The sequence below is a fragment of the Ostrea edulis genome, chromosome 8 (assembly GCF_947568905.1).
Source record: "Ostrea edulis chromosome 8, xbOstEdul1.1, whole genome shotgun sequence".
Classification (NCBI taxonomy): domain Eukaryota; kingdom Metazoa; phylum Mollusca; class Bivalvia; order Ostreida; family Ostreidae; genus Ostrea; species Ostrea edulis.
The window spans coordinates 31,647,156-31,674,665 of record NC_079171.1 but is presented as its reverse complement, the minus strand read 5'-3'; the positions used below and the strand labels follow the sequence as shown (position 1 = coordinate 31,674,665).

Below are 27,510 nucleotides of genomic sequence, written 5' to 3'. Positions count from 1 at the left end.
GGAGTGGTCACAGCATCAAATGTAATGGGGAGATCATAATGGAATAGTGGTCACGGCACCAAATCTTAGTTAACAGTAAGATTATAATTGAATATTGGTACATCGAATATGGGAGTTGTTATTCATTTTCCACCAAAAAAAAAAAAAAAATTAAGTATAAGAAGCAGATGTAGATGATTTAGTGGTATCTTTTATTTCGAGTATAAGGATATATTAAATCAACATATGAATGAAATTGATTATTGTTAATATATACAAGAGTCCAATAGGCCTTATCAGTCACCAGAGTACTAGTGAAAAGTATAACTACTCCCAAGGGTTATGAAATCTAGAAAGAATTCCTGTTCTGAATATCTAAGCTAAATTCTTATGCTCAGCAACAGCATCAAATAAGATGTGTCCTTAAAACTTTAATGTCCTCAAAGGTTTATACACTGATTAAAGGCTTTACATAAATATGTATATTGACATTAAAAGATATGACTAATCTGGACCTATCATAAGAGTCAGAACCCTAGGTTGTGAAATTCACCAGTTTTGTACATGTATCGAATTTTGCTATTCTTAAATGTGCATTTAGATTTTATACAAGATCAGCAGACTGAAATAAGACCTTCCAATCATCATTACAATTACTTATGCTTTTGACACCACCCTGAAACCCAACCCTTACTCCTGGGATCGTGCAATTTACAATTTTGGTAAAGGGTTACCTACAGTAGTGGTACTCCTTCTAAATAACCATTCAGTTTTAATTTAGTATTAACAACACTAAAGAATATGTTAAATAAATGTTTTAAACATATAAAACACTATCATATGGAATTCCAACGGATTGTTGGAAGACCTCAGCACCGAAGACAATGAATCTATTGTCAATGAGGAACTACAGCATATTTTATATTTGTAAATTTCCTTTCTGAGTGAATGCCTTTCCAAAACCACATTTATTTCAATTATGTATTATCATGTGTCTCTGTAAGGGACCTTTCCCACAAAATGCCTTCCCACAAACACCACATTCATAAGGTTTATCACCAGTATGTGTCTTCATGTGTGTCTGCCAGCTACCCGTCTGATTAAATGCTTTCCCACACATTTCACATTTATAAGGTTTATCACCAGTGTGTGTTCTCATGTGTATCTGCAAGTTTGCTGAATAACTGAATGTCTTTCCACATACTTCACATTTATGAGGTTTGTCACCAAGGTGTGTCCTCATATGTTTCTGTAAGGGGTCTTTCTTATGATATGTCTTCCCACAGACATCACATTCAAAAGGTTTATCACCAGTATGTGTTCTAATGTGTATCTGCAGGTCTCCCATCTGACTGAATGCCTTCCCATATACAACATATTGATAAGGGTTATCACCAGTGTGTATCTTCATGTGTCTCTTTAATGTTCCTTTCCCATGAAATGCCTTCCCACAGACTTCACATTTATAAGGTTTGTCACCAGTATGTGTCTTCATGTGTGTCTGCAAGTTTCCTGTCTGACTGAATGCCTTCCCACAGACTTCACATTCATAAGGTTTATCACCAGTATGTGTTCTCATGTGTTCCTGTAACATTCCTCTCTGACTGAATGCCTTCCCACAGGCATCACATTTATAAGGTTTATCACCAGTATGTGTTCTCATGTGTGTCTGCAAGTTTCCTGTCTGACTGAATGCCTTCCCACAGACTTCACATTCATAAGGTTTATCACCAGTATGGGTTCTCATGTGTTTCTGTAAAATTCCTGTCCAACTGAATGCCTTCCCACAGACATCACATTTATAAGGTTTATCACCAGTATGTGTTCTCATGTGTGTCTGCAAGTTTCCTGTCCGACTGAAAGTCTTTCCACAGACATCACATTCATAAGGTTTTTCACCAGTGTGTATTTTCATGTGTGTCTGTAATGTTCCTGTCTCTCTGAATGTCTTCTCACAGACATGGCATTTATAAGGTGTATCACCAGTATGTGTCTTCATGTGTCTCTGTAATGTTCCTTTCTCATAAAATGCCTTCCCACAGACTTCGCATTCACAAGGTTTATCACCAGAGTGTGTACTCATGTGTTTCTGTAGGAATAATTTTCGACTGAATGTATTTCCACAAACATTACATTGATAAGGTTTATTACCAGTATGTGTCCTCATGTGTATTTTTAACTTCTTTGTCCATTTGAAAACCTTTCCACAGACATCACATTGATAAAGTTCATCACAATGTTTGTTGATATTTTTCTCTAAATCATTTTTGTGATCATTAGGTTGACTGTTTCCCTGTATCATAGTACACTTCTGTAAACTTTCTGTTACACAGACAGAATCTACAGACTCGTTACACCCATAATCTTTTTCATTTGCACTAGTTGAATGTAAAGAAGACATATTCAGCTCTTAAGCTTGGTATTTAATGTACGGTAAAATTGATGCACCCCTCTAAATTAGGAAATCGTTGCTCATTGGTTGGGAAAATGAAATGACAGCAATCTAAAGGTCATTTTCATTTGGACAATTAATTTCACTTAAAGCAATTCCTGTGTTGTCAACCAGATCTTCTTCAGCAGTGTAGGGATCTTTGACAGTGTTGTTAGGAAGCATATCTATGCAGTCTCTGGTATTGACAACTATATATGAATGTCATTCGTCTCTTTCAATGTGTTGATGGGATTTCTGCAACATAAGAGTACATCCATACAAGTCTGTTTTGGAGAGCATTGTGAAGTTGATGTCAAACATGGTGGTCAAACAATATCACACAATTTAAATTAATTCCATCCTCAAGTCTTTCTTACGCGGGTAAGGCATTTTTTCTGCAATGCTAGCCACCTTAATCACCCGATGAAACAAGAAAAAAAAAAGTTTTATTTTATATAAGTAATTCCACCCTCACTTTACTTAAGAGTTTTGTAAAAATCAATGATTTATTTAGATTGGTGTTAATCGTACTTATACTCCAACTGTTCTTTCAAAAGATGATATTCTTCAAAATGATGCTTCAGTTTTCGACACATTTGATATCCCAATCAATGGGATGTATGAATATGAATTACCGTACCTATACTGGATTTCTAAACTACCAATCCCCTATCTTTTTTACTCACAAAAACATTAACAGAAACTTCAAACGTACTGTGCCACAACATATGCCAGAAGTGGTGTAAATCCAAAGTGTATTCTAAACAATTCTAAAAAAAAAACAACTTATATTAGATTTCAAATCACAAAACTTCTTTAAAATTGACAATATCAAAACATATCACTTTTCAACCCTTTACATGTCCATTCCACACGATCAATTAAAGACTACAGACTTTTTAACAACATAGACTAATAGAATCCTTCATTAGTACGAGTGTGGGATAGGGAAATTCCACCGAGGGGACAAGATTCGCAGTCTAGGACGGGGCTTTGCCGAGTCATAGACAGCGAATCTTGTTCCAGAGGTGGAATTTCCTTATCCCACACGAATAAATTTGATTGTCATTTGTTGAGGTACATGGGAGATGTAGAGATCACAATTCTTTGTTATGTAAACAAGGCTCGTTTTTGCTATAAGTGATTTTTGCCAGTTTGAAGAAAATAAATGATTGGCCATGGTTGATTGATTGTATCTTGTTTAACGTCTCTCTCGAGAATTATTCACTCATATCCCGCCCAAATTCAGCACCCGCCATATTGTTATGCTACACTGTAAACATTTGTGAACAATTGATGTGTAGTTAATGTAGCTGTTTTGAAGAAACTCCTGGTGTTACATTCAAGTCATTTGGTAAGAAACTTACAGTTTATCAGCTCTATAAATATTATTTGGGAACCCCTTTAATGTTGAGTGCACGCATGCTACAGGTTGGGAACACTTTCTATAGCGAGATGTTTTCGTTAAATTGCGACTATCTCTCTATAGCGAGAAAGTAAACATTACAGGTGTTTTGATGGCAATGCTGAAAAAGTGTGACACGCACTCAACATGACGAGTATTGTCTCTATAAACTTGACAACACATAACAATGTTCCTGCGTAAAATGGAAGGAGGCTGAAAACCAATTCAAATCGTGAGTGTTTTTCTTTTGATTTAAATATTAGTAGAATTATCAGACATATTACCACTTTCTTCTTTTCACATGAAACACGAAGAGATGTACTCCACGGATGTTTTTCACGGTTGTACGGGATATATTTACTCTCGGGAAAGAGGAATAATGGTCGCATTTTTGCGAGAATATCTCACTGACGGGAAAATGTTTCCAACCTGTACTATGCCTTCAATAAAATGTTGTTCATTATTCCGATTCATTTTGAATGGATTCTGACAAACAAGTTGATGGTCCAGGGGTTTCAACAGTCTCGATTGAAGTCAGCATTTCGCAAATTCTATGGTCGTTATAACGATCTAGTTCGTCAATACAGCCTATCATTGGGTCAAATGCTGTCTGACGTGTTTCATAACGATTGTTAGGGCGTTCTTGGCACACTGATTTTGACTACAGATAACTCCGTTTACCTGATTAAGATATAGGACTCACGGTGGGTGTGACCGGTCGACATGGGATGCTTACTCCCCCTAGGCACCTGATCCCACCTCTGGTGTGTCCAGGGGTCCGTGTTTGCCCAACTATATATTTTGTATTGCCTGTAGGAGTTATGAGATTGATCACTGTTCGTTATATTCACCTTTCATTGTTGTGATTTTATTTGCAATTGTTTTTCTGTTTCAAAGTGTTGTTCTTCATCAGACATTGTAAATACATATTTTATGATGTGTTAACAAAACTGTTAATTCAAAATGAACGATTCAATTCATGTCCAAATCATTATGTTGAGTCGACTACGTGCATTTCTCCGTGCAGATACTCTGAAGTGAAAAACTTAGCAATGTATCATGACAACTGGATGACGTCACCAAGACGATTGAAGGACTTCAAATTTAGGTCTTTGCTCGGTGCTTTAGGCCATTGAGCAGTGAGGGTTCTTTCGCGTGTCACTCCTACTGTGACACGGGACATCCGTTTTTAAGGTCATCTCCGAGGACCGGTAACATTCACACCTGATGCCGAGCGTTTGGTGATGGAACCGTCACTACCTGTTTTAACGACTTAGGTGTGTCGTGGCCGGGATTCAAATCCCTGCCATCCGCAGGGGGACAAACGCTCTAACCTCAAGCCACCGCAACATGGAGTTGTTGCGGAGGAAACTGTGATAATTGTCAGACCAAATATCTAGCAAATCAAAGATTCAAGGGATTTATTATGGTCATAAATCTGAGTTATTCATGTCTGTATTCAAGAGTTATTGATCTATTTCAATATTAGCTCTTTGCTAGATGTATATGTTCTAGTTCTTTTTTAGTAGTTTGTTCCCTAGAGTTTGATACCTATATCTGTCCCTTTGAGAAATTACTTATGTGTCCTAATTATTGCTGCAAGATGTTAATATTGAATAGTATTAATATGATTAAAAAGCATTGCTGCAATCTTCTTGATACATACACGGATATATGTTTGTAGTAAGCTTGCAGGAGTAGTTAGTTATTTTGTTTGCTGCAAGTTTGCAGCAATGTTCACAGCAAGTTTGCAAGACTTTCCCAAATATTGGCATGTGAACGTTTGCAGCAAACTTTATTTCCATGGTAAAATCATTGGTGCAAGTTTGCAGCCTAATTGCTGCAAACTGGCAGAAATGTTTTCAGCAAGGTTGCAGATAGCTCCCAAATATGGGCACGTGAACGTTTGCAGCAAACTTCATTTTCAAGGTAAAATCATTGCTGCATGTTTGCATACTTGCAGCAATGAATACTTCTTTGTCATAGGGCTGGTATAATAGGAGTGTTTGCTGAATATAATATTGGCAGCAAGTCCAATATTTTGCTAAGGGTGATATCTATTGTGGCTTTGCTCATTACACATTTACACAAGTACAAAATAGAGTACTATATTTAAAGTTTTAACAGGAAAACAGAAAACGCAATGGACCATCAAAAGATTTGAATCCAGCCCCAATGAATCTCTAGTCAGGTGCTTTAATAACTGAGCTATCTTGGCAACTGGCGATCACACCTCGTTGACCGCTACATTCCTCCCATCTTAAATTGTCTTCGCTCTCAAAGACACACAACCCAGATTCTTTTGCCACTGGCAGGATTTTCACCTGCAAGTCCAGGAGTGGTCACGGCACCAAATGTAACAGGAAGATCATAATGGAATAGTGGTCACGGCACCAAATCTAAGTTAACAGTAAGATTATAATTGAATATTGGTACATAGAATATGGGAGTTGTTAGTTACTCATGTTCCAAAAAAATATATCTAAGTATAAGAAGCGGATGTAGATGATTTAGTGGTATCTTTTATCTCGATTTCACAGGGATATATTAAATTAACATATGAATGAAAATGATTATTTTTAATAGATACAAGAGGCCATCAGGCCTTATCAGTCACCAGAGTACTAGTGAAAAGTATCACTACTCCCAAGGGCTATGAAATCTAGAAAGAATTCCTGTTCTGAATATCTAAGCTAAATTCTGATGTTCAGCAACAGCATAAAATGTGTCCTTAAAACTTCAATGTCCTCAAAGTTTATACACTGATGAAAGGCTTTACATAATAATTATGTGTATTAACATTAAAAGATATGACTAATCTGGACCCATCATAAGAGTCAAAACCCTGGGTTGTGAAATTCACCAGTTTTGTACATGTATCCAATTCTGCTCTTCCTAAATATGTATTTAGATTTGATACAGTGTCAGCCGACTGAAATAAGACCTTCCAATCATCATTACAATTACTTATGCTTTTGACACCACCCTGAAACCTAACCCTTACTCCTTACACATTTAAAACACTATCATATGGAATTCCAAAGGATTGTTGAAAGACCTGATCACCGAAGACAATGAATCTATTCTCAATGAGGAGCTCCAGCATATTTTATATTTGTAAACTTCCTTTCTGAGTGAATGTCTTTCCAAAACCATCACATTTATTTCAATTATGTTCTATCATGTGTCTCTGTAAGGGGCCTTTCTCATAAAATGCCTTCCCACAAACACCACATTCATAAGGTTTATCACCAGTATGTGTCTTCATATGTGTCTGCCAACTTCCTGTCTGACTGAATGCCTTCCCACAGACTTCACATTTATAAGGTTTATCACCGGTGTGTGTTCTCATGTGTATCTGCAAGTTTGCTGAATAACTGAATGTCTTTCCACATACTTCACATTTATGAGGTTTATCACCAGTGTGTGTCCTCATATGTTTCTGTAAGGGGCCTTTCTCATGATATGCCTTCCCACAGACTTCACATTGAAAAGGTTTATCACCAGTACGTGTTCTAAAGTGTATCTGCAGGTCTCCCATCTGACTGAATGCCTTCCTATATACAACATATTGATAAGGTTTATCACCAGTGTGTGTTTTCCTGTGTCTCTGTAAGATTCCTGTCCGACTGAATGCCTTTCCACAGACATCACATTTATAAGGTTTATCACCAGTATGTGTCCTCATGTGTGTCTGCAAGCTTCCTGTATGACTGAATGCTTTCCCACAGACTTCACATTCAAAAGGTTTATCACCAGTATGTGTTCTCATGTGTTTCTGTAAGATTTCTCTCCGACTGAATGCCTTCCCACAGACATCACATTTATAAGCTTTATCACCAGTATGTGTCTTCATGTGTGTATGCAAGTTTCCTGTCTGACTGAATGCCTTCCCACAGACTTCACATTCATAAGGTTTATCACCAGTATGTGTTCTCAGGTGTTTCTGTAAGATTCCTGTCTGACCGAATGCCTTCCCACAGACATCACATTTATAAGGTTTATCACCAGTATGTGTTCTCACGTGTATCTGCAAGTTTCCTGTCCGACTGAAAGCCTTTCCACAGACATCACATTCATAAGGTTTTTCACCAGTATGTATTCTCATGTGTGTCTGTAATGTTCCTGTCTCTCTGAATGTCTTCTCACAGACATCGCATTGATAAGGTTTATCACCAGTATGTGTCTTCATGTGTCTCTGTAATGTTCCTTTTTTATTAAATACTTTCCCACAGACTTCACATTCAAAAGGTTTATCACCAGTATGTGTTCTAATGTGTATCTGCAAGTCTCCCATCTGACTGAATGCCTTCCCATATACAACACATTCATAAGGCTTATCACCAGTATGTGTTCTCATGTGTTTCTGTAAGATTCCTTTCCGACTGAATGCCTTCCCATAGGCATCACATTTATAGGGTTTATCACCAGTATGTGTCTTCATGTGTGTCTGCAAGTCTCCCATCTGACTGAATGCCTTCCTATATACAACACATTGATTAGGTTTATCACCAGTATGTGTCTTCATGTGTTTCTGTAAGATTCCTGTCCGACTGAATGCCTTCCCGCAGACTTCACATTTATAAGGTTTATCACCAGTATGTGTTCTCATGTGTTTCTGTAAGATTCCTCTCCGACAGAATGCCTTCCCACAGGCATCACATTTATAAGGTTTATCACCTGTATGTATCTTTAAGTGTATCTGTAAGTGTCCGGATTGATTGAATGTCTTTCCACAGACATCACATTTATAAGGTTTATCACCAGTATGTGTTTTCATGTGTGTCTGCAAGTTTCCTGTCTGACTGAATGACTTCCCACAGACTTCACATTCATTAGGCTTATCACCAGTATGTGTTCTCATGTGTTTCTGTAAGATTTCTCTCCGACTGAATGCCTTCCCACAGGCTTCACATTTATAAGGTTTATCGCCAGTATGTGTCTTCATGTGTGTATGCAAATTTCCTGTCTGACTGAATGCCTTCCCACAGACTTCACATTCATAAGGTTTATCACCAGTATGTGTTCTCATGTGTTTCTCCAAGATTCCTGTCTGACCGAATGCCTTCCCACAGACATCACATTTATAAGGTTTATCACCAGTATGTGTTCTCATGTGTGTCTGCAAGTTTCCTGTCCGACTGAATGCCTTTCCACAGACATCACATTCATAAGGTTTATCACCAGTATGAATTCTCATGTGTGTCTGTAATGTTCCTGTCTCTCTGAATGTCTTCTCACAGACATCACATTTATAAGGTTTATCACCAGTATGTGTCTTCATGTGTCTCTTTAATGTTCCTTTCTGATAAAATGCCTTCCCACAGACTTCACATTCACAAGGTTTATCACCAGTGTGTGTTCTCGTGTGTTTCTGTAGGAATAATTTTCGACTGAATGTATTTCCACAAACATTACATTGATAAGGTTTATCAACAGTATGTGTCCTCATGTGTATTTCTAACTTCCTTGTCCATTTGAAAACCTTTCCACAGACATCACATTGATAAAGTTCATCACTATGTGTGTTGATATTTTGCTCTAAATCATTTTTGTGATCATTAGGTTGACTGTTTCCCTGTATCATAGTACACTTCTGTAAACTTTCTGTTACACAGACAGAATCTACAGACTCGTTACACCCATAATCTTTTTCATTTGCACTAGTTGAATATAAAGAAGACATATTCAGCTCTTAAGCTTGGTCTTTTATGTACGGTAAAATTAATACACCCCTCTAAATTAGGAAATCGTTGCTCATTGGTTGGGAAAATGAAATGACAGCAATCTAAAGGTCATTTTCATTTGGACAATTCATTTCACTTAAAGCAATTCCTGTGTTGTCAACCAGATCTTCAGAAATGTATGGATCTCCAGTGTTGTTAGGAAGCATATCTCTGCAGCCTCTGGTATTGACAACTATATATATGAATGCGGTTTGTCTCTTTCAACGTGTTGATGGGATTTGTGGTATTGGCAACTAGATGTGTATGGATCTCTGCAGTCTCTGGTATTGACAACTATATATCTGATTTGTCTCTTTCAATGGGTTGATGAGATTTCTGCAACATAAGAGTACATCCATACAAGTCTGTTTTGGAGAGCATTGTGAAGTTGATGTCAAACAACATGGTGGCCAATCAATATCACAAAATTGAAATTAATTCCATCCTCATGTTTTTCTTATACGGGTAAGGCATTTTTTTCTGCAATGCTAGCTACCTTCATCACAATATGAAATAACAAATAAAACATTTTATTTTATAAGTAATTCCACCCTCACGTGACTGAAGAGTTTTGTAAAAATCAATGATTTATTTAGATTTATCTATTATGTTAATCATACTTGTACTCCAACTGTCCTTTCAAAATATGAAAGTCTTCAAAATGATGCTTCAGTTTTCGACACATTTGATATCCCAATCAATGGGAAGTATGAATATGAATTACCGCTAGTAGCTATACTGAATTCCTTAACTTCACAAAAACCCTTGCAATCAAAGATACATTGCTGTATCCAGTAGATGTTCTACCAATCCCCTATCTTTGCTCCTCGCAAAAACATTAACAGAAATTTCATACATACTGTGCCACAACATATGTCAGAAATCCAAAGTGTATTCTAAACAATTCTAAATCAAAGGCCTGAAGTGCCTGAAAGTCGACTTACACTTCATTGTCAATTGGAATAGGTAATGTTCAAGAAACAAGATAGCAGTAATCAAGGATAAAGAACATCATGTGTGTGGAGGATAAAGAACATCATGTGTGTGGACGCTTCTTCAGCAGGATTTAGTCAACTAAGTCATGACCACTGCCAAAATTTAAATTACATATCCAACATGGATGTAAAGAGTTATTGTTAATTCATGATTGTGCTTAACAATCCATGATGTACGAATGCTAAGAATTGGAGGAAAATCATAATGTAGTCATATAGTACTTTATATCACAACAGAAAACACTCAAATAAGTACCACAGTGGTTGTAAGAAAACACTATCCAACAAAAAAGTTTAGCAAATCAATACCTTGATCTTAAACTTTAGTCAACATTATAATGACTATGAATTTAACATTTGTAAGAAACATCAGTTTTTACTGTACTTACTCTAAATGTATATTTCTAGAATTTTTAGAGTTTGACATCTGTTAAGTAAAGGGTTCTGAAGATATTGAGTGGACAGTATATTCCTATGTCTATTTTGAACCTTGACCTTTAACCATGTGACCCCAAAATCAATAGGGGTCATCTACTCCTTATAATATACCACTCTTCCAAGTTTGTCAAGCAAAGGTTTCTCGAGATATTGAGTGGAAGGTATAATCCTATGTCCAATTTGACCCTTAACCTTTAACCATGTGACATAAGATGTACCAGTGTAGCAAGTTTAATGTCTGTCAAGCAAAAGGTCCTTAAGATATTGAGTGGACAGTGTATTCCTATGTCTATAGTGGATTGACCCTTAACCTTTTGACCTGAAAATCAATAGGGGTCCTCTTCTACTCATGACAAACAAACATATGAAATATCATAACGATCAAGTGAATGGTTTTCAAGATATTGAGTGGACATGTGGTCTACCGACAAACAAGTGTAAAGCAATTACACCCCGCCCCTTTCTTTTTCTTTGAAAGGGGACATAAGTTATTGCCCACAGAATCTAAAATATAGTCATATGAATTTAGAAATATGACTGTAATGAGTTTCCGAACTTCGGAAATACATAAACACTGAATTACACATTGACATTAATGGGCTTCTATACCTTTACCCTTAATGAGAAAATACAATCGGAATACAGCATTCAGGGTTTGAAATTTACCTTTTTTAGCACTAGACTCGGAGTCGGGCTACTTCAAATGATTTTTGCTAGTCCTGATCTTACATCAAGTAGCCCTGACCAACTTTCCCCAAAGTGATAGTTTCTCCATATTTAAATGTGTTTAATCCAAATGACAAACATTAAGTTTGCATTAATTAAAACATATTTAATTGTCTCAAAAAAAGAGCTTTAGTTTCATCATTCAATTTAATGCTTTCATTTTCAAACACATTTTCTGTTGTCTCCCCAGCACTGAAATTCTCTAGTCCATCTAGAATAAAACGACCTCAACTAGCTTTTTTAAAATCTCTATTTCATAAGCCAGCTGCTTTGTTTCTTACCAATCTTTTACTTTTTTTCTCTTGGACATCTTTCCTTGAGGACGAGAAGTTGTATTTAAATATAGAGACATTCCCGCATATAGGTCAACACCGAACAAGAGCAACGCCAACGTGGCATAATGCGCCCGTAGATTTTGCTCAAGGAAAACATATTTTAGTGGGATTCATATTTTAGTGAAGTTAGCACTGTCCTCTGTGAGCTAATTCATTATGCTTGTAGAAATGGATATCAAGATATTAAGAGGGATAGCCTTAGAATGTGCTACTTCATAAATATGTTAACGGTTTGGTTTGTATCCTGCCCACAAGGTTATCCTAATAAGTGATACGACCTTGACCTTTGACCTTGAAAAACAATAGGCGCCTTCCTCTCATCATGATGATTAAATATACCAAGTTATAATATCCTGGAGCTTACGGTTCGGTTTGTATCCTGTCCATGAGGTTTTCCTAAAAAGTGATACTACGACCTTGACCTTGAAAAACAATAGGCATCTTCCTCTCATCATGGTGATCAAATATACCAAGTTATAATATCCTGGAGCTTACGGTTCAGTTTGCATCCTGCCCACAAGGTTTTCCTAATAAGTGATACTACGACCTTGACCTTTGACCTTGAAAAACAATAGGCACCTTCCTCTCATCATGATGATCAAATATACCAAGTTATAATATCCTGGAGCTTATGGTTAGGTTTGTATCCTACCCACAAGGTTTTCCTAATAAGTGATACTACGACCTTGACCTTTGACCTTGAAAAACAATAGGCACCTTCCTCTCATCATGATGATCAAATATACCAAGTTATAATATCCTGGAGCTTACGGTTCGGTTTGTATCCTGCCCACAAGGTTTTCCTAATAAGTGATACTACGACCTCGACCTTTGACCTTGAAACACAATAGGCATCTTCCTCTCATCATGATGATCAAATATACCAAGTTATAATATCCTGGATCTTTTGGTTCGGTTTGTATCCTGTCCACAAGGTTTTCCTAAAAAGTGATACTACGACCTTGACCTTTGACCTTGAAAAACAATAGGCATCTTCCTCTCATCATGGTGATCAAATATACCAAGTTATAATATCCAGGAGCTTACGGTTCGGTTTGTATCCTGCCCACAAGGTTTTCCTAATAAGTGATACTACGACCTTGACCTTTGACCTTCACAAACAATAGGCATCTTTCTCTCATCATGATGATCAAATATACCAAGTTATAATATCCTGGAGCTTATGGTTCGGTTTGTATCCTGCCCACAAGGTTTTCCTAATAAGTGATACTACGACCTTGACCTTTGACCTTGAAAAACAATAGGCATCTTTCTCTCATCATGGTATCAAATATACCCAGTTATAATATCCTGGAGCTTACGGTTCGGTTTGTATCCTGCCCACAAGGTTTTCCTAAAAAGTGATACTACAACCTTGACCTTTGACCTTGAAAAACAATAGGCATCTTTCTCTCATCATGGTGATCAAATATACCAAGTTATAATATCCTGGAGCTTACGGTTCGGTTTGTATCCTGCCCACAAGGTTTTCCTAAAAAGTGATACTACGACCTTGACCTTTGACCTTGAAAAACAATAGGCATCTTCCTCTCATCATGGTGATCAAATGTACCAAGTTGTAAAGTCCTAGGGCTTATGGTTCAGTCTGTATCCTGCCCACAAGGTCCGGACAGATGGACAGACAGACGGACGACGCCATACCATAATACGTCCCGTCTTCGACGGGCGTATAAAAATGGCTGTTTACGACGTAATTTATTAATTTGATAAACACTTTCTTATATTTGATTCAAATAAAACTGGTTTTTTTTTTTTTTAAATGAAAATAAATTCATCTAAAACATATAACTTTATACACACATTAACATAAAGTAGATGATGTAAAATTACATTACTTCCGATTGCGACTTATTTATTAGAACTAAAAATAGAGATTTTTTGTGTCATTACGCAGTTCAAAATTGATTGCAAACTCTACAGTTATTCTTTTTTAGTTAAGAATAAAATATCTTATGGTTTAAAGTAAAGTTTCTTGTTTATTTTTTCAACACAACCAGTCGGACTAGTAAATCGACATTTTACCCGACCGGAATTAGTAGACTCAGTCAGTTGGACGTGCCTTAGTGTCAAACCCTGGCATTACACACGTATGTAACCGAATATATTATGCAGTTATCATATGAGAAGGGGCACATACTATATACAACTTTAAAATTTTTTAACTCAGTTTGTTATACTCTGTTATAGCTTTTTTGTGTTGTTTACCTATTTAAAAGCGTAAAATTGAAGAAAATTTTATGCTTACATTCTGTAACTAATCATTATGAAACAGCAAATCAAAATTCCTCATCGTCCAATTTTTAAAACTGTCATGATATTGTGATACATCGCAATTAGCACGTGTTTGTGTTGTGTACACTTGATATTGTGGTATATCGTGACTAGCATGTGTTTGTGTCGTGTACACTTGATATTGTGATATATCGTGACTAGCATGTGTTTGTGTTGTGTACATTTGATATTGTGATATATTGTGACTAGCACGTGTTTGTGTTGTGTACACTTGATATTGTGATATATCATGACTAGTATGTGTTTGTGTTGTTTAGACATGATATTGTGATATATTGTGACTAGCACGTGTTTGTGTTGTGTACACATGATATTGTGATATATCGTGACTAGCGTGTGTTTGTGTCGTGTACACTTGATATTGTGATATATCGTGACTAGCGCGTGTTTGTGTCGTGTACACTTGATATTGTGATATATCGTGACTAGCGCGTGTTTGTGTCGTGTACACTTGCTTTGTCACATGATATGGTGATATATCATGACTAGCACGTGTTTGTGTTGTGTACACATGATATTGTGATATATCGTGACTAGCGTGTGTTTGTGTTGTGTACACATGATATTGTGATATATCGTGACTAGCGTGTGTTTGTGTTGTGTACACATGATATTGTGATATATCGTGACTAACATGTGTTTGTGTTGTGTACACATGATATTGTGATATATCATGACTAGCACGTGTTTGTGTTGTGTACACTTGATATTATGATATATCGTGACTTAAGCATGTGTTTGTGTTGTGTACACTTGATATTGTGATATATCATGACTAGCGTGTGTTTGTGTTGTGTACACTTGATATTATGATATATCGTGACTAGCATGTGTTTGTGTCGTGTACATATGCTTTGTCACTTGATCATGTCAGATATTTCTCTTTGTGGCTTTCTGCATGCTGTACGATTTTTGTGGGTCTGGGAATATGTAATTACTCTTAAAGGCATAGAGTCTAAGATATTGGTGAAATTTTGCATGTTCCAAAAAGGTGGAAAATTTAAGATCATAACTAGAAAATCACAAAAAGTTCTTCAGACTGTTTACAAACACTTTGGATATGATAGTAATTACAAAATAATTCCTTGTTCTCACTTGCCTAAACTGGTACCCTGTCTTGTTGTGATATAAAGTCCCATCTCTTGTGTTTATGTGTAGCCACCAATCAGCGGGGTACCAGTTTAATATATGGTCCTCCAGACAAAATTTTTATAAAGGACTATGACGTCAAAATGACTTAAATTTCGAAGCGCTACAGCTATAGATAACTAATAATTAATATTGTACTACAATTTTTTTTTTATTTTTTTTTTGGAGTTCTTGCAAATTATTGTGATGTCATTTTTTTTTAGATAAAAGATGGACATAGGCCTATGCCTTTAAGTTTTAACTTTCCTTTTGCAGTAAATGACTGATGTCTAATTGTGAAGAAATTTCGGAGGTTACGGTATGTTTGAATTCTTCATTTAGTACCAATTAAATTACTGGCTTTGATAATATGTTGAAAATTATCAAAGGGATTGTTTTGTGCAGCTTGGTATGTCACTTTTCGTAGTGTTGGTGGTGTTTTGATTGTATACAACACATTGCACACTCTAATACCGTCGGCTATTTAATTGATAAGAAGTTTAAACAAAGAAAATATCGAGTCTGTTAAAACTTTATTGCTACAAAATATCGTGTTTATATTTCCCCGAAAATATTCAGTAAAGGTTACCGCTATGTAGCATATATATATCAGTGTGTGTGTGTGTGTGTATGTATGTATGTATACATGTATTTAAAACACAAATTTGCTGCACTGTATACAAATTCATGTGCATGCTTTGTTGAAAACATGCATTATTTCCACGAAGATTTCTCGTTAAGCTAAATACGATTGTGGAAACGAACTGTGATATTTCCTCAATTTACATGCCCAAAAATGGGGTGTGAATTCAATATATCTGACAAAATGTGGTAAATGTGATTATATGATTCATATGACTGGAGAATAATCTGAAACTCAAAACAAAACAAACTGAACATGCCTGCTTTGTTTCACCCCAGTAGGTTTCTACAAAAATAGTCACATGATTTAGGCTTTAATATTTGCACACTCTCGATGAAGCATTGACAGGGAGTATGAATCGGTTGTAATATACCCATACCATTTTCAAATATTTACAATGCTTTTCCAACCAAAGATTTTTGCGAGATATTTACTTTATCATAAATTATTTACTTTCACTAACACTTGTTTCATGTTTAAGGATAAATCCTTTTTTTTATTGATGTTTTCCGCCACACTCAACAATTTTTCAGTTCTATGGTGGCACCCAGTTTTTTATTGGTGAAAGAGAGAACCCAGATACAATGTACCTGGGAAGAGATCACCGACCTTCCGAAAGTAAACTGGGAAACTTTCTCACTTACCGGCGCGATCGGGATTCGAACCCGCGTCAACCAGAGGTGAGAGGCCGTGTGATTTTGAGCACGATGCTATAACCACTCGGCCACAGAGACCCCCTCATGTGAATGAAAGATTCAGAATGTCAGAACCCCTACCCCAGGGATCATGAAATTTACAATTTTGGTAGAGGCCTTTCTGCTCTCCATCACCATGCATTTAGTTTTTCTTACACATGTGCAGTTTTTGAGAAGAAGATTTTTTGAAAATTGGTCAATTTGGGGCAGTTTTTGTCCTGCCCCTAAGGCCCCAGTGGTGCAGGAATCCTGAAATTTACAATCCATGTCCCCCTTGTTTCAAAGATGCTTCATACCAAATTTGAAAAGAATTGGATGGGTAGTTATCAAGAAAAAGTTTAAAATGTTCAATTGTTAATGCATGACGGACGACAACCAATTGCAATAGGTCACGGGAGTTTACTCCGGTGACCTAATAAAAATAGAAAAATCTTGTTCGCCAAAGTGGCAAGTAAGGCATTAAATTAACTCGCTACATGCAGTTTATATTCGCCATTGGCGAAGTGGCAATCAGCTAGCGCTAACTCAGCACTAACTTGATACCCAATTGTGGCCCAGTGAATTTTTTTGTTTTTCAAACTACCATCCCTCCTTTTGAATTGGGAAAAATTAGCGACATTTTTCTCAAATTGGAAAAAATCATTCATAGTAAATTAAAATGGTAAAGATGCATAAAATAATTAAATAACAATTTTTTTTTGTTTGGGGTTTATTTCAGATCTGATTTCAAACCATACAATAAATCATTATTTAACATGTATTGGAAAAGTCACACCTTGTATAGATATTATTTACTTTTTCTAAAAAAAATACTTATTGTCTAATTTCATAAACAAAATAATAAATTATCAATTCACCAGCATTTGTACTCCATAATCTTGTAAACATTATATCAATAATCTTGTAAACATTATATCAATAATCAAGTTTCCAGAATGTCTCTCCTGTTTGTATTTTTCGGATTTTAGTAAAACCCTATACTGTTGGCCACTTCCTGTTATTAGCCCGACCCTACATATAATGGCGGTCAAACTAAATTGTCAACAATAGGCCTGTGGCTTAATGTGTATCTGGAAACTATATACTTCGCTGTATATCTGCATGCTTATATGGATGCCTCTGTTGTTACATATTCTTTACAAACCCTTTTGCATGTGCAGTCGTTTGGAGAATAAAACTGAAGAAAAAAACGTATTTACTCTTTATCAGTAACATATGGTAACCTTTTTTTTAAATGGCTTAATTTCCCTAGATTTGAAATTGGGAAAAACATATATATATATATAATTGGAAAAAAATAGCTACAGTACCCGCAACGTTATTCTTGACATGATAAACGATAGAACACGATACACGCACGATACGATAGGATACACGCACGATACGATAGGATACACGGTAAACCTGATAAACGCAAAACCTGATAAACGATCTTCACGATAGACCTGATAAACGCAAAACACGATAAACGATCTTCACGATAAAAGGAAAACCTGATAGAAATGTTGTAAATTTAGAAACAATTTAGACAGAACGAAAGTTTGATACGTACAAAATAATTTCATTATGTTGATAATAATATTGAAGGATTTCAATACTTAATATATACCTAAAGCATATAATGTAATTATCCACGGTTGTACGTTTATTTTTTTATTTTTTTAAAATTCTATTTATGTTTTCTTTAACGTCATTACAGCTAAAATCCGGAAGCTAAACTATATACGGTATTGAATTCATTATTTGATATCTATATGAATTTTCTCAGCCAATGATTCTAAAACGTATATTGTCACCTTGAATGTTTAATATATGAATCATAAATGGAGTGATTGATTTTTATCTTGCTTAACGTCACCATGACCGGTGAAGAGCTTTTAAATTTAGGCTTATGCTCGGCAATTACGGCCATTGAGCAGTGAGGGTTTTTTAGCGTGCCACACCTACCGTGACACGGGGCGTCTGTTTTTAAGGTCATCTCCGAGGACCCGTGGTATTCACACTTGATACCGAGTGTTTAGCAATTAAACAGGGAATTAACAAATTGGAATATAATGTAGTGATATCATGCTTCAATAGCTCTCTTATTCTGTTGTCTATTATCTTGGATATCAAATAAAACTAAGTAATATTTTGTGTGTAGCGAGGAAGGGGGTTATTTTGCATCAAGCTCTGAGATCACCGCTCTTTCAACAACTACAATTATTTTCATAATGACCGCTTTAAATTCAATCCACTGCACTACACCATATGCTCATATGTTAGATATTTCTACACTATGAGTGATAATTGATAGTCATAAGTAATTGGAACATATTCATATGAATTGATATTTTGTTAACAAAAAATAAATAAACTATTAAAAACATATACGAAACCCGGCTTGATTTAAAGTCGCAATTTAGAAACGCTTTAAATTAAATGTTTGTGTTTAGCATGTAAAAAAATTCAAATAATCATCAAAACCGGCATACATTTCCAGTATCTACACGTACGACTATTGGTATATGTGTACATGTATATGTACAAATAAAAAAAAACAAAACAACGATGACAGCTGAATCATGCCCAATTGATCAGAACTTTGGGAGATGCAATATACCCTTGCACTCTTTTAAAACTTAATCTTCTAAATGTGTGAAATACAATGCCCCTGAGAATGTTTACTGTCAAAACACGGGTGATACACAAAATCAGATAGATAAGAACGCGCACAAGTTCAGTAGTTGATATATATTAAGTTGAATACAGGTGAACAAAATCGGAAGAAAAAGAACCATTATTAAAATATATGTAATAAACAATGTAATTTACTGATTTTTCCTTTCAGATCGGAACTTTCTATTTCTCTGTTAGTGTTAATTACAGATAATTGTTTCTAGACAAGGAACTGTTTATGAACTCCAGATGAAGGAGCTTTCAGTTTTATTGTCCTTGGTTTGCTCGGCAAACCACTGCCTACTTTCCAGACAGAATGATATTGCGATAAATTTTCACCCTCTCTGGACAGACATATAGCTCTTTTTCTGCTTTAAAATCAACAGCTTTATGTTCTCCTTCAAATATACTGTCTTTCCTCGATTCCTAAAAATAGCTTCTTTAACAAAACGAATAAAGCTTTCGGAAAGTATCTTACTTTTTCATTAGATTTAATATACAATCCCGATAGTTTCCGAAGCTACACGATAAACGATTTTCACGATAAACGGAAAACCTGATACACGCACGATAGACCTGATAAACGCAAAACACGACAGAAAACGGAAAACCTGATACACGATAGGATAGGATACACGCACGATACGATAGGATACACGCACGATACGATAGGATACACGCACGATAGAACACGATAGGAATGTCAAGAATAACGTTGCGGGTACTGTAAGTTTAGTGCGGGGAAACAGCCGAATATCGGTGGCATTTTGGCCCCAAAAAAATCACTGGTGGCCCCATCTGACCCCCGGGGGCCAGGATTTTAACAAACTTGAATCTGCATTATGTCAGAACGCTTTCATGTAAATATCAGCTTTACTGGCTCCGTGGTTTTTGATAAGATTTTTCCTATATATTTGTATGTAAAACTTTGATCCCCTATTCTGGCCCCATCCGACACTCGGGGACCAGGATTTTAACAATTTAGAATCTGCACTATATCAGGAAGCTTTCATATAAATCTCAGCTTTTCTGGCTCAGTGGTTCTTGAGAAGAAGATTTTTAAAGATTTTTCCTATATATTTCTATGTAAAACTTTGATCCCCCTTCAGGCCTTGTTGCCCCATCCTACCCCGGGGACCATGATTTTAACAAACTTGAATCTGCATTATATCAGGAAGCTTTCATAAAAATTTCAGCTTTTCTGGCTCAGTGGTTCTTGAGAGGAAAATTTTTAGATTTTCCCTATATATTTGTATGTAAAACTTTAATCCGCTATTGTGGCCCCATCCGACCCCTGGGGGCCAGGATTTTAACAATTTAGAATCTGCACTATATCAGGAAGCTTTCATATAAATCTCAGCTTTTCTGGCTCAGTGGTTCTTGAAAAGAAGGTTTTTAAAGAGTTTTCCTTTATATTTCTATGTAAAACTTTGATCCCCTATTGTGGCCCCATCTGACCCCTGGAGGTCAGGATTTTGACAATTTAAAATCTGCACTATATCAGGAAGCTTTCATATAAATCTCAGCTTTTCTGGCTCAGTGGTTCTTGAGAAGATTTTTCCAATATATTTGTATGTAAAACTTTGATCCCCTATTGTGGCCCCATCCAACCCCCGGGGGCCATGATTTTAACAATTTAGAATCTGCACTACCTAATAAAGCATAAATTTCATCTTTTCTGGCCCAGTGGTTCTTGAGAAAAAGATTTTTTGATGACCTTACTCTATTTTTACCTTTTCTTGATTACCTCCCTTGGAAGGTGGCCTGGCCCTTTATTTCAACAATTTAGAATTCCCTTTGCCTAAGGATGCTTTGTGCCATATTTGGTTGAAATTGGCTCAGTGGTTTTTTAGAAGAAGTCAAAAATGTTAAAAGTTTACAGACTGACGGACAGACGCAGGAATACGAGTGATCAGAAAAGCTCACCTGAGCTAAAAGATAAAAATGGTATCAAACTTTTTGTGATAACTGTTTGTGACCTATCAAACAAGAATATTATAACTTTTTCTGGGAATTCCATAAAGAAGGTACTGATCCAGGGTTTTTAAATACCAAAAAGCAGCAAATCTAGTAAGTTACGGTTTTATAAATGCTGAAAGCTGAACACAGTTGTCGATCACGCAATCTACTAAAAGTCTGCGTTTTAGCATTAATTACATAATCAGACTGAGTTCTAGATATCTAAGATAACTTAAACAAATTACATTTTGCATATATGGTGCATTTACAGTGTATATGCGCATTTTATTGTGACAGCCTACATATTATTTATAAATATGCATGTGTAGTATATGCACTGTTTTGCAACATTTCAAATTTCAATCCATTTTGATATATATACACCATGTACACTATAAATTCTGTGCTTCATTTTAAATTTCCATTATTGAAGCATGTTAGTTATTGAATTAATTGAATAATTTTATATTTCAAATATTATTTTGATGATGAAGTGTAATTCAAAGTAGTTCTATGTAATTTATCAAAGAGAAATGACAAATTTTAACACTATCATTTCATCATCAAGATGATTAAAGACTGTACTATCATAATTCATTTTTCTTATCAAAATGACAAAATATTAGTGATGAAACGATTGTCGGTGATGATCGATTGTCGGTCGTTCAGAGACCTATGATGCTACTAATCGATTACAAAATAAAAGTCGCCGACATCGTTGACCAAACAAAATCCAAAAAATCACTTCAACTTTGTTCAAATTTCATTTTCTGTATGTCAAACCCAATCAAAAATAGGCAAACAAAATGGCGGGAGATATGAAGTTCGGTAACAATAACGACATTCAGCAGTCAAATAAATGAGTATATCTCTTATATCTTTAATACATTGAGATTATAGATAAATTCCATTACTTGATATATTGAAATTTTGATTTATTCACCTGTGAACAAATGAAACAAAGAAGAATGTTATTTCCATACATTAATGGTTCTGTTATCTATTCTGAGGGGAAAACACTTAAAGCAATACAAGCTGTAACTGACGGTATTTTTTCAACTATCCAATTATTCACCAAATAACACCTAGTATACCGGTTTAATTAATATAATCCCCTAGATCTGAAGAAAAATTCTGCAAAATAAACAAGGGGATATTGTTTGAGAGCACACCTACAATGAGCGTTTCGTATAAACCGCCATTGTGTCATATACACAGACATGCCGAACATAATCGAGTTGCTGAGAACGAGGCCATATACAAAGACGGAAACTGACGCGAGTAACGATACGTGTCATTTGATTTAAAATATTATGTTGTTTCATGAATGACTAGAAATACTATATGCAAGTGTAAAAAGGTAATAAGTACGCAAATGTGCCACTCAAATGAAATTTTTATTGTGAATTTTCTATAAAATTGGCATGTTAAACTGTTTAGAAATCTACCACGTGCTCAGTGGCTCTCTTTCGCTTTTTCCGAACTTGTGACCTCCAAGGTCAATGCACATTGGAGGTTACGAGCAGGAATTACTGACAGGATGACAATGATTCATGAATCTATATTTTCTGCTGATTTGACGGGTTTATTGCTTCAGATTCACTTTGATTCTATTAAGTTATACATATTCAATCACATATATGTTGACTATTTGTTCTTTTATTTTTTAATTTATTTTCCGTCAGTTACAGCTTGTATTGCTTTAAGGTGGGTCCTTAGTCCTGGATTTTTGGGGTTTAGGTAGCATTTTTTGTTTGGAATCAATAAATTGATATTCAGAGTAATGAAAAAAAGAAAAACAGTTAAAGATTTCCAGATTAATTTTCATTACATACACCACTAAAGACATGTACTCCGATGTAGATTTTTATGAAATTCATTGGAAACAGTTATATTTGTTGTCATTTTCATATAAAAACAACAAAATATATTTTGAATTCCATTTATTTATCGGGAAACATGTCAATAACTAAAACACATATCACTTTCAATATGTTCATCAAGTTTTAGAATAATATGTGCAAAATTATTTCATTAGCGTTATTCTCCAAAATGTTAAAAATCAAACAAATGTGGACGCATTTTCCTTATAGCATGGTTTACATATCATTTTTTCTGTTTATATTAGTAGGGTTACATCCGATATAGTTATTTATGGGGAAAAATCCATACCTTTCCTTAATAATTTCAAATCTATAGCTTCCAGATTATATACCCTCATAAAAAACTGAAGTCTGGCACCATACAGCTGAGCTATTTAAAATCACTCGGGATTAAAATTTTATGTAATTTCATGAAAAGACACAGATAATGATTCTTATCACCTTGATAAAATGTTTGTCAAAAATAAAGGAAATCTATCACATTATTGACTTGATAAATAATTTAATGAAAACAGTTATTGTCCTTAGATTCAATATTTTGAAACATATCATTGACTATTCAAATATAATTAAGGCTATGCCAATTTGTAATCTAGTTCGTCGGATTCGCCACTTCTATTTGTAACAAATCCAAATTATAATATTATCAAAAAATAATATCCGCCCGTTTGTTCAAAAATATCCGTAAATATTTTTTTTATAGTTTTTACAACAAGCGCACAAATAACCTTGATGTATATGCTGACAAATGACAGAAGCGCGGGCTCTCGAGAAATTTCCTAACAGTGTAATACGGTTAAGTTATTCATGATGTCTATCTTAATATGTACGATACTTCATAACACTGGATTGGAAGTTGTTCCTTATGCTGGAATCGAACTGGAAGCCGATGAAACTTTTGAAGCACTATTCGATGCCACTATTTAGAGAACATTGATAGCGTATGATTGATTGTTGATTAGCCTATATATTGACTGAAGTCTCTCTTGAGAACATTTCACTCACATGAAGACGTTACTATTGCCGGTGAAGGGCTGCAAAATTTAGGCCTATGCTCAGCGCTTATGGCACTGAGGGATCTTTATCGTGCTACACCTGCTGTGACAAGGATCTCAGTTTTTGCAGTCCCATCTGAAGGACCGCCCCATTTATTCGCCTCTTACAACAAGCAAGGGGTACTGATCGATGACTATTTTAAACCGGACCGACAGTTAACGACAGATTCACAAAATTCAAGAAAATGCTCAAAGCGATGCAATGGATATTGCATTTGCAATGAATGTCAAAACTGGATGTGTCCCTAGCAATATGCATATCTCTGAATCGAAAGTTTGTAGAAATGAAACTTAAATAAAATTCTTCAAAAAGACCTTATCAGTTAATGTTGCAAAGTACATGTATCAAGTATGAAGAAAATAAGTCTTTGAAACCTGAAATACTTCTTATTTATGGTAAACTATATCAACAAAATTGAAAAATATTAAGTTTATGTGGTAAACAAATGATATCTGATGATTTTAAATCTTTATTTTTAGGCGCCCGCTTTTTAAAATCACACTTAATTCAATTAAAAATATTTATATTTCTTGTATTCGCTCGCCTCATAATTTTTATCTCCAAAATTAAAAATAATATTTGTAAAATAATTTCGCCCTCTCGCCTCACTTTTTTTGTTTGAAAATCCGAAGAACTATTTTACAAATTGGTGTGGCCTAAGACTTTTGAAATATTTTATGCCATGGCTAACAAGATTTTTTACAATGACTATTGAAAAAGACTCCAACAAAATTTATAGTGTGGAACTATACATTAAATGCCAATTCCAATTATAATCGATTATTAGTCGATTATACGTGTCCGATTATTTAAAACCCAGCATTTACAAAGGGGCTGTGGGAATCGGTCATTGTCTTAGACCGTGTTTGGGTTCCAACATTTATAAAACGTACTAGAATTACCACTTCTTGGCAGGTGAAAACTCTGGTTTGGTACGTTTGTAGAATTCTCAGAAAAAGTAGATATTTTTATACAGGTTGGGAACACTTCCCCTATAGCGAGATATTCTCGCTAAAACGCGATTATCCCTCTCTAGCGAGAATAAATATATCGCGTACAACAGAGAAAAACACCCGCGGAGTATATCTTTTCGTGATTCACGTGAAAAGAAGAAAAAGTGCTAAAATGTTTGATACTTCTGCAAATATACGAATCAAAACAAAAACACTCACGATGTGTATTGGATTTCAGACTGCTTCCCTCTTACGCAGCAACTTTGATATGCAATTTCATTACTATGTTGTCAATTTCATAGAAACAATTCGCATCATGTCAGCGATTTTTTTCCTTATATAACTGGTACCGATAAACGGTACCATTCCCAATGCCAAAAACCATTGATTTTTCCCAATTTTGAGACTAAAAATTCCCAATTCACTTGCCGAAAAATCGTAATTTACTTAGTCTGAAACGTTGTACAAGTTAACTAAAATGTCCACTTCCGGTATTAAATCGAAAGTACAGAATGATCATGGCAGTGCGCGTGATTTGTAGAACTACGACTAAAACGAGCCTATGACGATTCCTTTTATCTCACAACAGCAAATATTAGTGTAAAAAAGTTTGTAAAGAGATGACTACTTCTTGTTTTGTTCTCTTTTTTCTTTTCTTTTAGTTGAAATCATTTGCCGATACATTGTTAGAAAAATTCCCAATTTGTTCGATTTTGACGCTATTTTTCCCAACTGAATGGGTACCGGTACCAGTACCAGTGGGTAGAAAAAAATCGCTGCATGTTGAGTGTGTGTCGCACTTATTCAGCGTTGCATGGGATTTGTCATTATTTTCAATAAAGACGCCAAAACTCCTGTTTATGGTAATGTTTGTTTCTCGCTAAAGAGGGATAATCGCGTTTTAAATAGCGAGAATATCTCGCTATAGGGGAAGTGTTCCCAACCTGTTATATACCTAGGTTACAGTAACCTCTGCAAATTGCGTGTTATTACATGCAGTGTTAAGAGAGAAATCTCGTAGAAACCGCTATCCGGGACGTTCGGGTTTCGGCCGTACTACATTTACCGTTTACCCCGGGACTTTCGGCCGTACTACATTTACCGCTTACCAGCGTTGACTCGTGTTCCTGCTTTCTGAAGTCCGAATACGATTTAGTAGTTAAAATTAATCTAACTGTGTCTCAGGAAAGTTCCTCACTAAAGTTAGAACACCTCCCATATACCCGTAATGTAGCAGAAAATTGCAGAACTTACCTGTTTTATCTTCTTTTTTGATGAACGCGACGCTCAGAACAACTGACAGGTGTGACGCTGAACTTCAGAATATCGATCCCGATCAATATTAATGCTAAATTGATACGTTTTGTTTTTAAAATCACTTTAAATATTAAGTATTGCTACAATAAATATGATATGATTAAAAGCATTTCTTACAAAACATCTAGACATAAATTCTGTTCAAGGATTTTTATAGCTTTGATCAACAAATTTCACGAAATGCAATATGAATTTTGATTGAATTTTTTTGCACTCCATTTTATTGTACAACATTCCTTTAAGAAGCTGAACAAAAACTTTGAGAGTGACATTTTGAATGTGGGGGATTTAGTTAAGAAACAATACGCTGATACCATGGAGAAAGAGGAGATAATTGCCTCGGATTTTAATTCGACTTCTGGAGAATCTGTACCCTGGGAATTCGTCCCCAGGAGAACTCGTACCCTACAGCGGTTCTACTAAACAGGGTATGTTAGAGTACGCTGATAAAATGTCACAATCAAGGTAGTACCCAACATCTGTAAAATTAGTTTTCGCTGAAATCTTCTTAAAGCCATTAATTCGATAAAAAGGAATTTCCATAATCTTGATATTTCAATGATATTTTCAACAAAGGTATTAATTGGCACCCAGCAGGCATGAAACGTTGTACCAACGTTGAAATTATGTTGATTTTGGTTGACGAAGTTGAACAACCAAAACACGTCATGTGACGTTGAAAAAAAAAGATGTTGCAAATGCAAATAAATTTTCAACGTCAGTTATGGCATGTCAAACGTTGCAATATTTGATCTTTTCCATTTGTATTGTATAATTTTCCATTTGTATTCTATATTTTCCATTTGCATTGCATAATTTTTCGTTTGCATTGTATAATTTCCATTTGTATTGTATAATTTTCCATTTGTA

General features: G+C 35.4%; 1 protein-coding gene across 1 annotated transcript; it reads right to left on the bottom strand.

Annotated features, from left to right (window-relative positions):
- Positions 1-168: 168 nt before the first annotated feature.
- On the bottom strand, positions 169-26,651 carry LOC125663087 (zinc finger protein 208-like). Its single transcript, XM_048895402.2, has 3 exons — positions 26,578-26,651; positions 6,987-9,877; positions 169-2,388 (listed from the first exon to the last, which is right to left on the bottom strand). The coding sequence occupies exons 2-3, from the start codon at positions 9,499-9,501 to the stop codon at positions 953-955; spliced, it is 3,951 nt and encodes a 1,316-aa protein (XP_048751359.2). The 5' UTR covers positions 9,502-9,877; positions 26,578-26,651; the 3' UTR covers positions 169-952.
- Between the last annotated feature and the right edge of the window lie 859 nt (positions 26,652-27,510).

Excerpts from the sequence above, each read along its gene's own strand:
- LOC125663087 (XM_048895402.2), bottom strand. The coding sequence starts at position 9,501 with ATGTCTTCTTTATATTCAACTAGTGCAAATGAAAAAGATTATGGGTGT. Across the intron at positions 2,389-6,986 it reads GAGACACATGATAGAACATA|AGCTGAATATGTCTTCTTTA; the intron begins ATTGAAATAAAT and ends ACCAAGCTTAAG.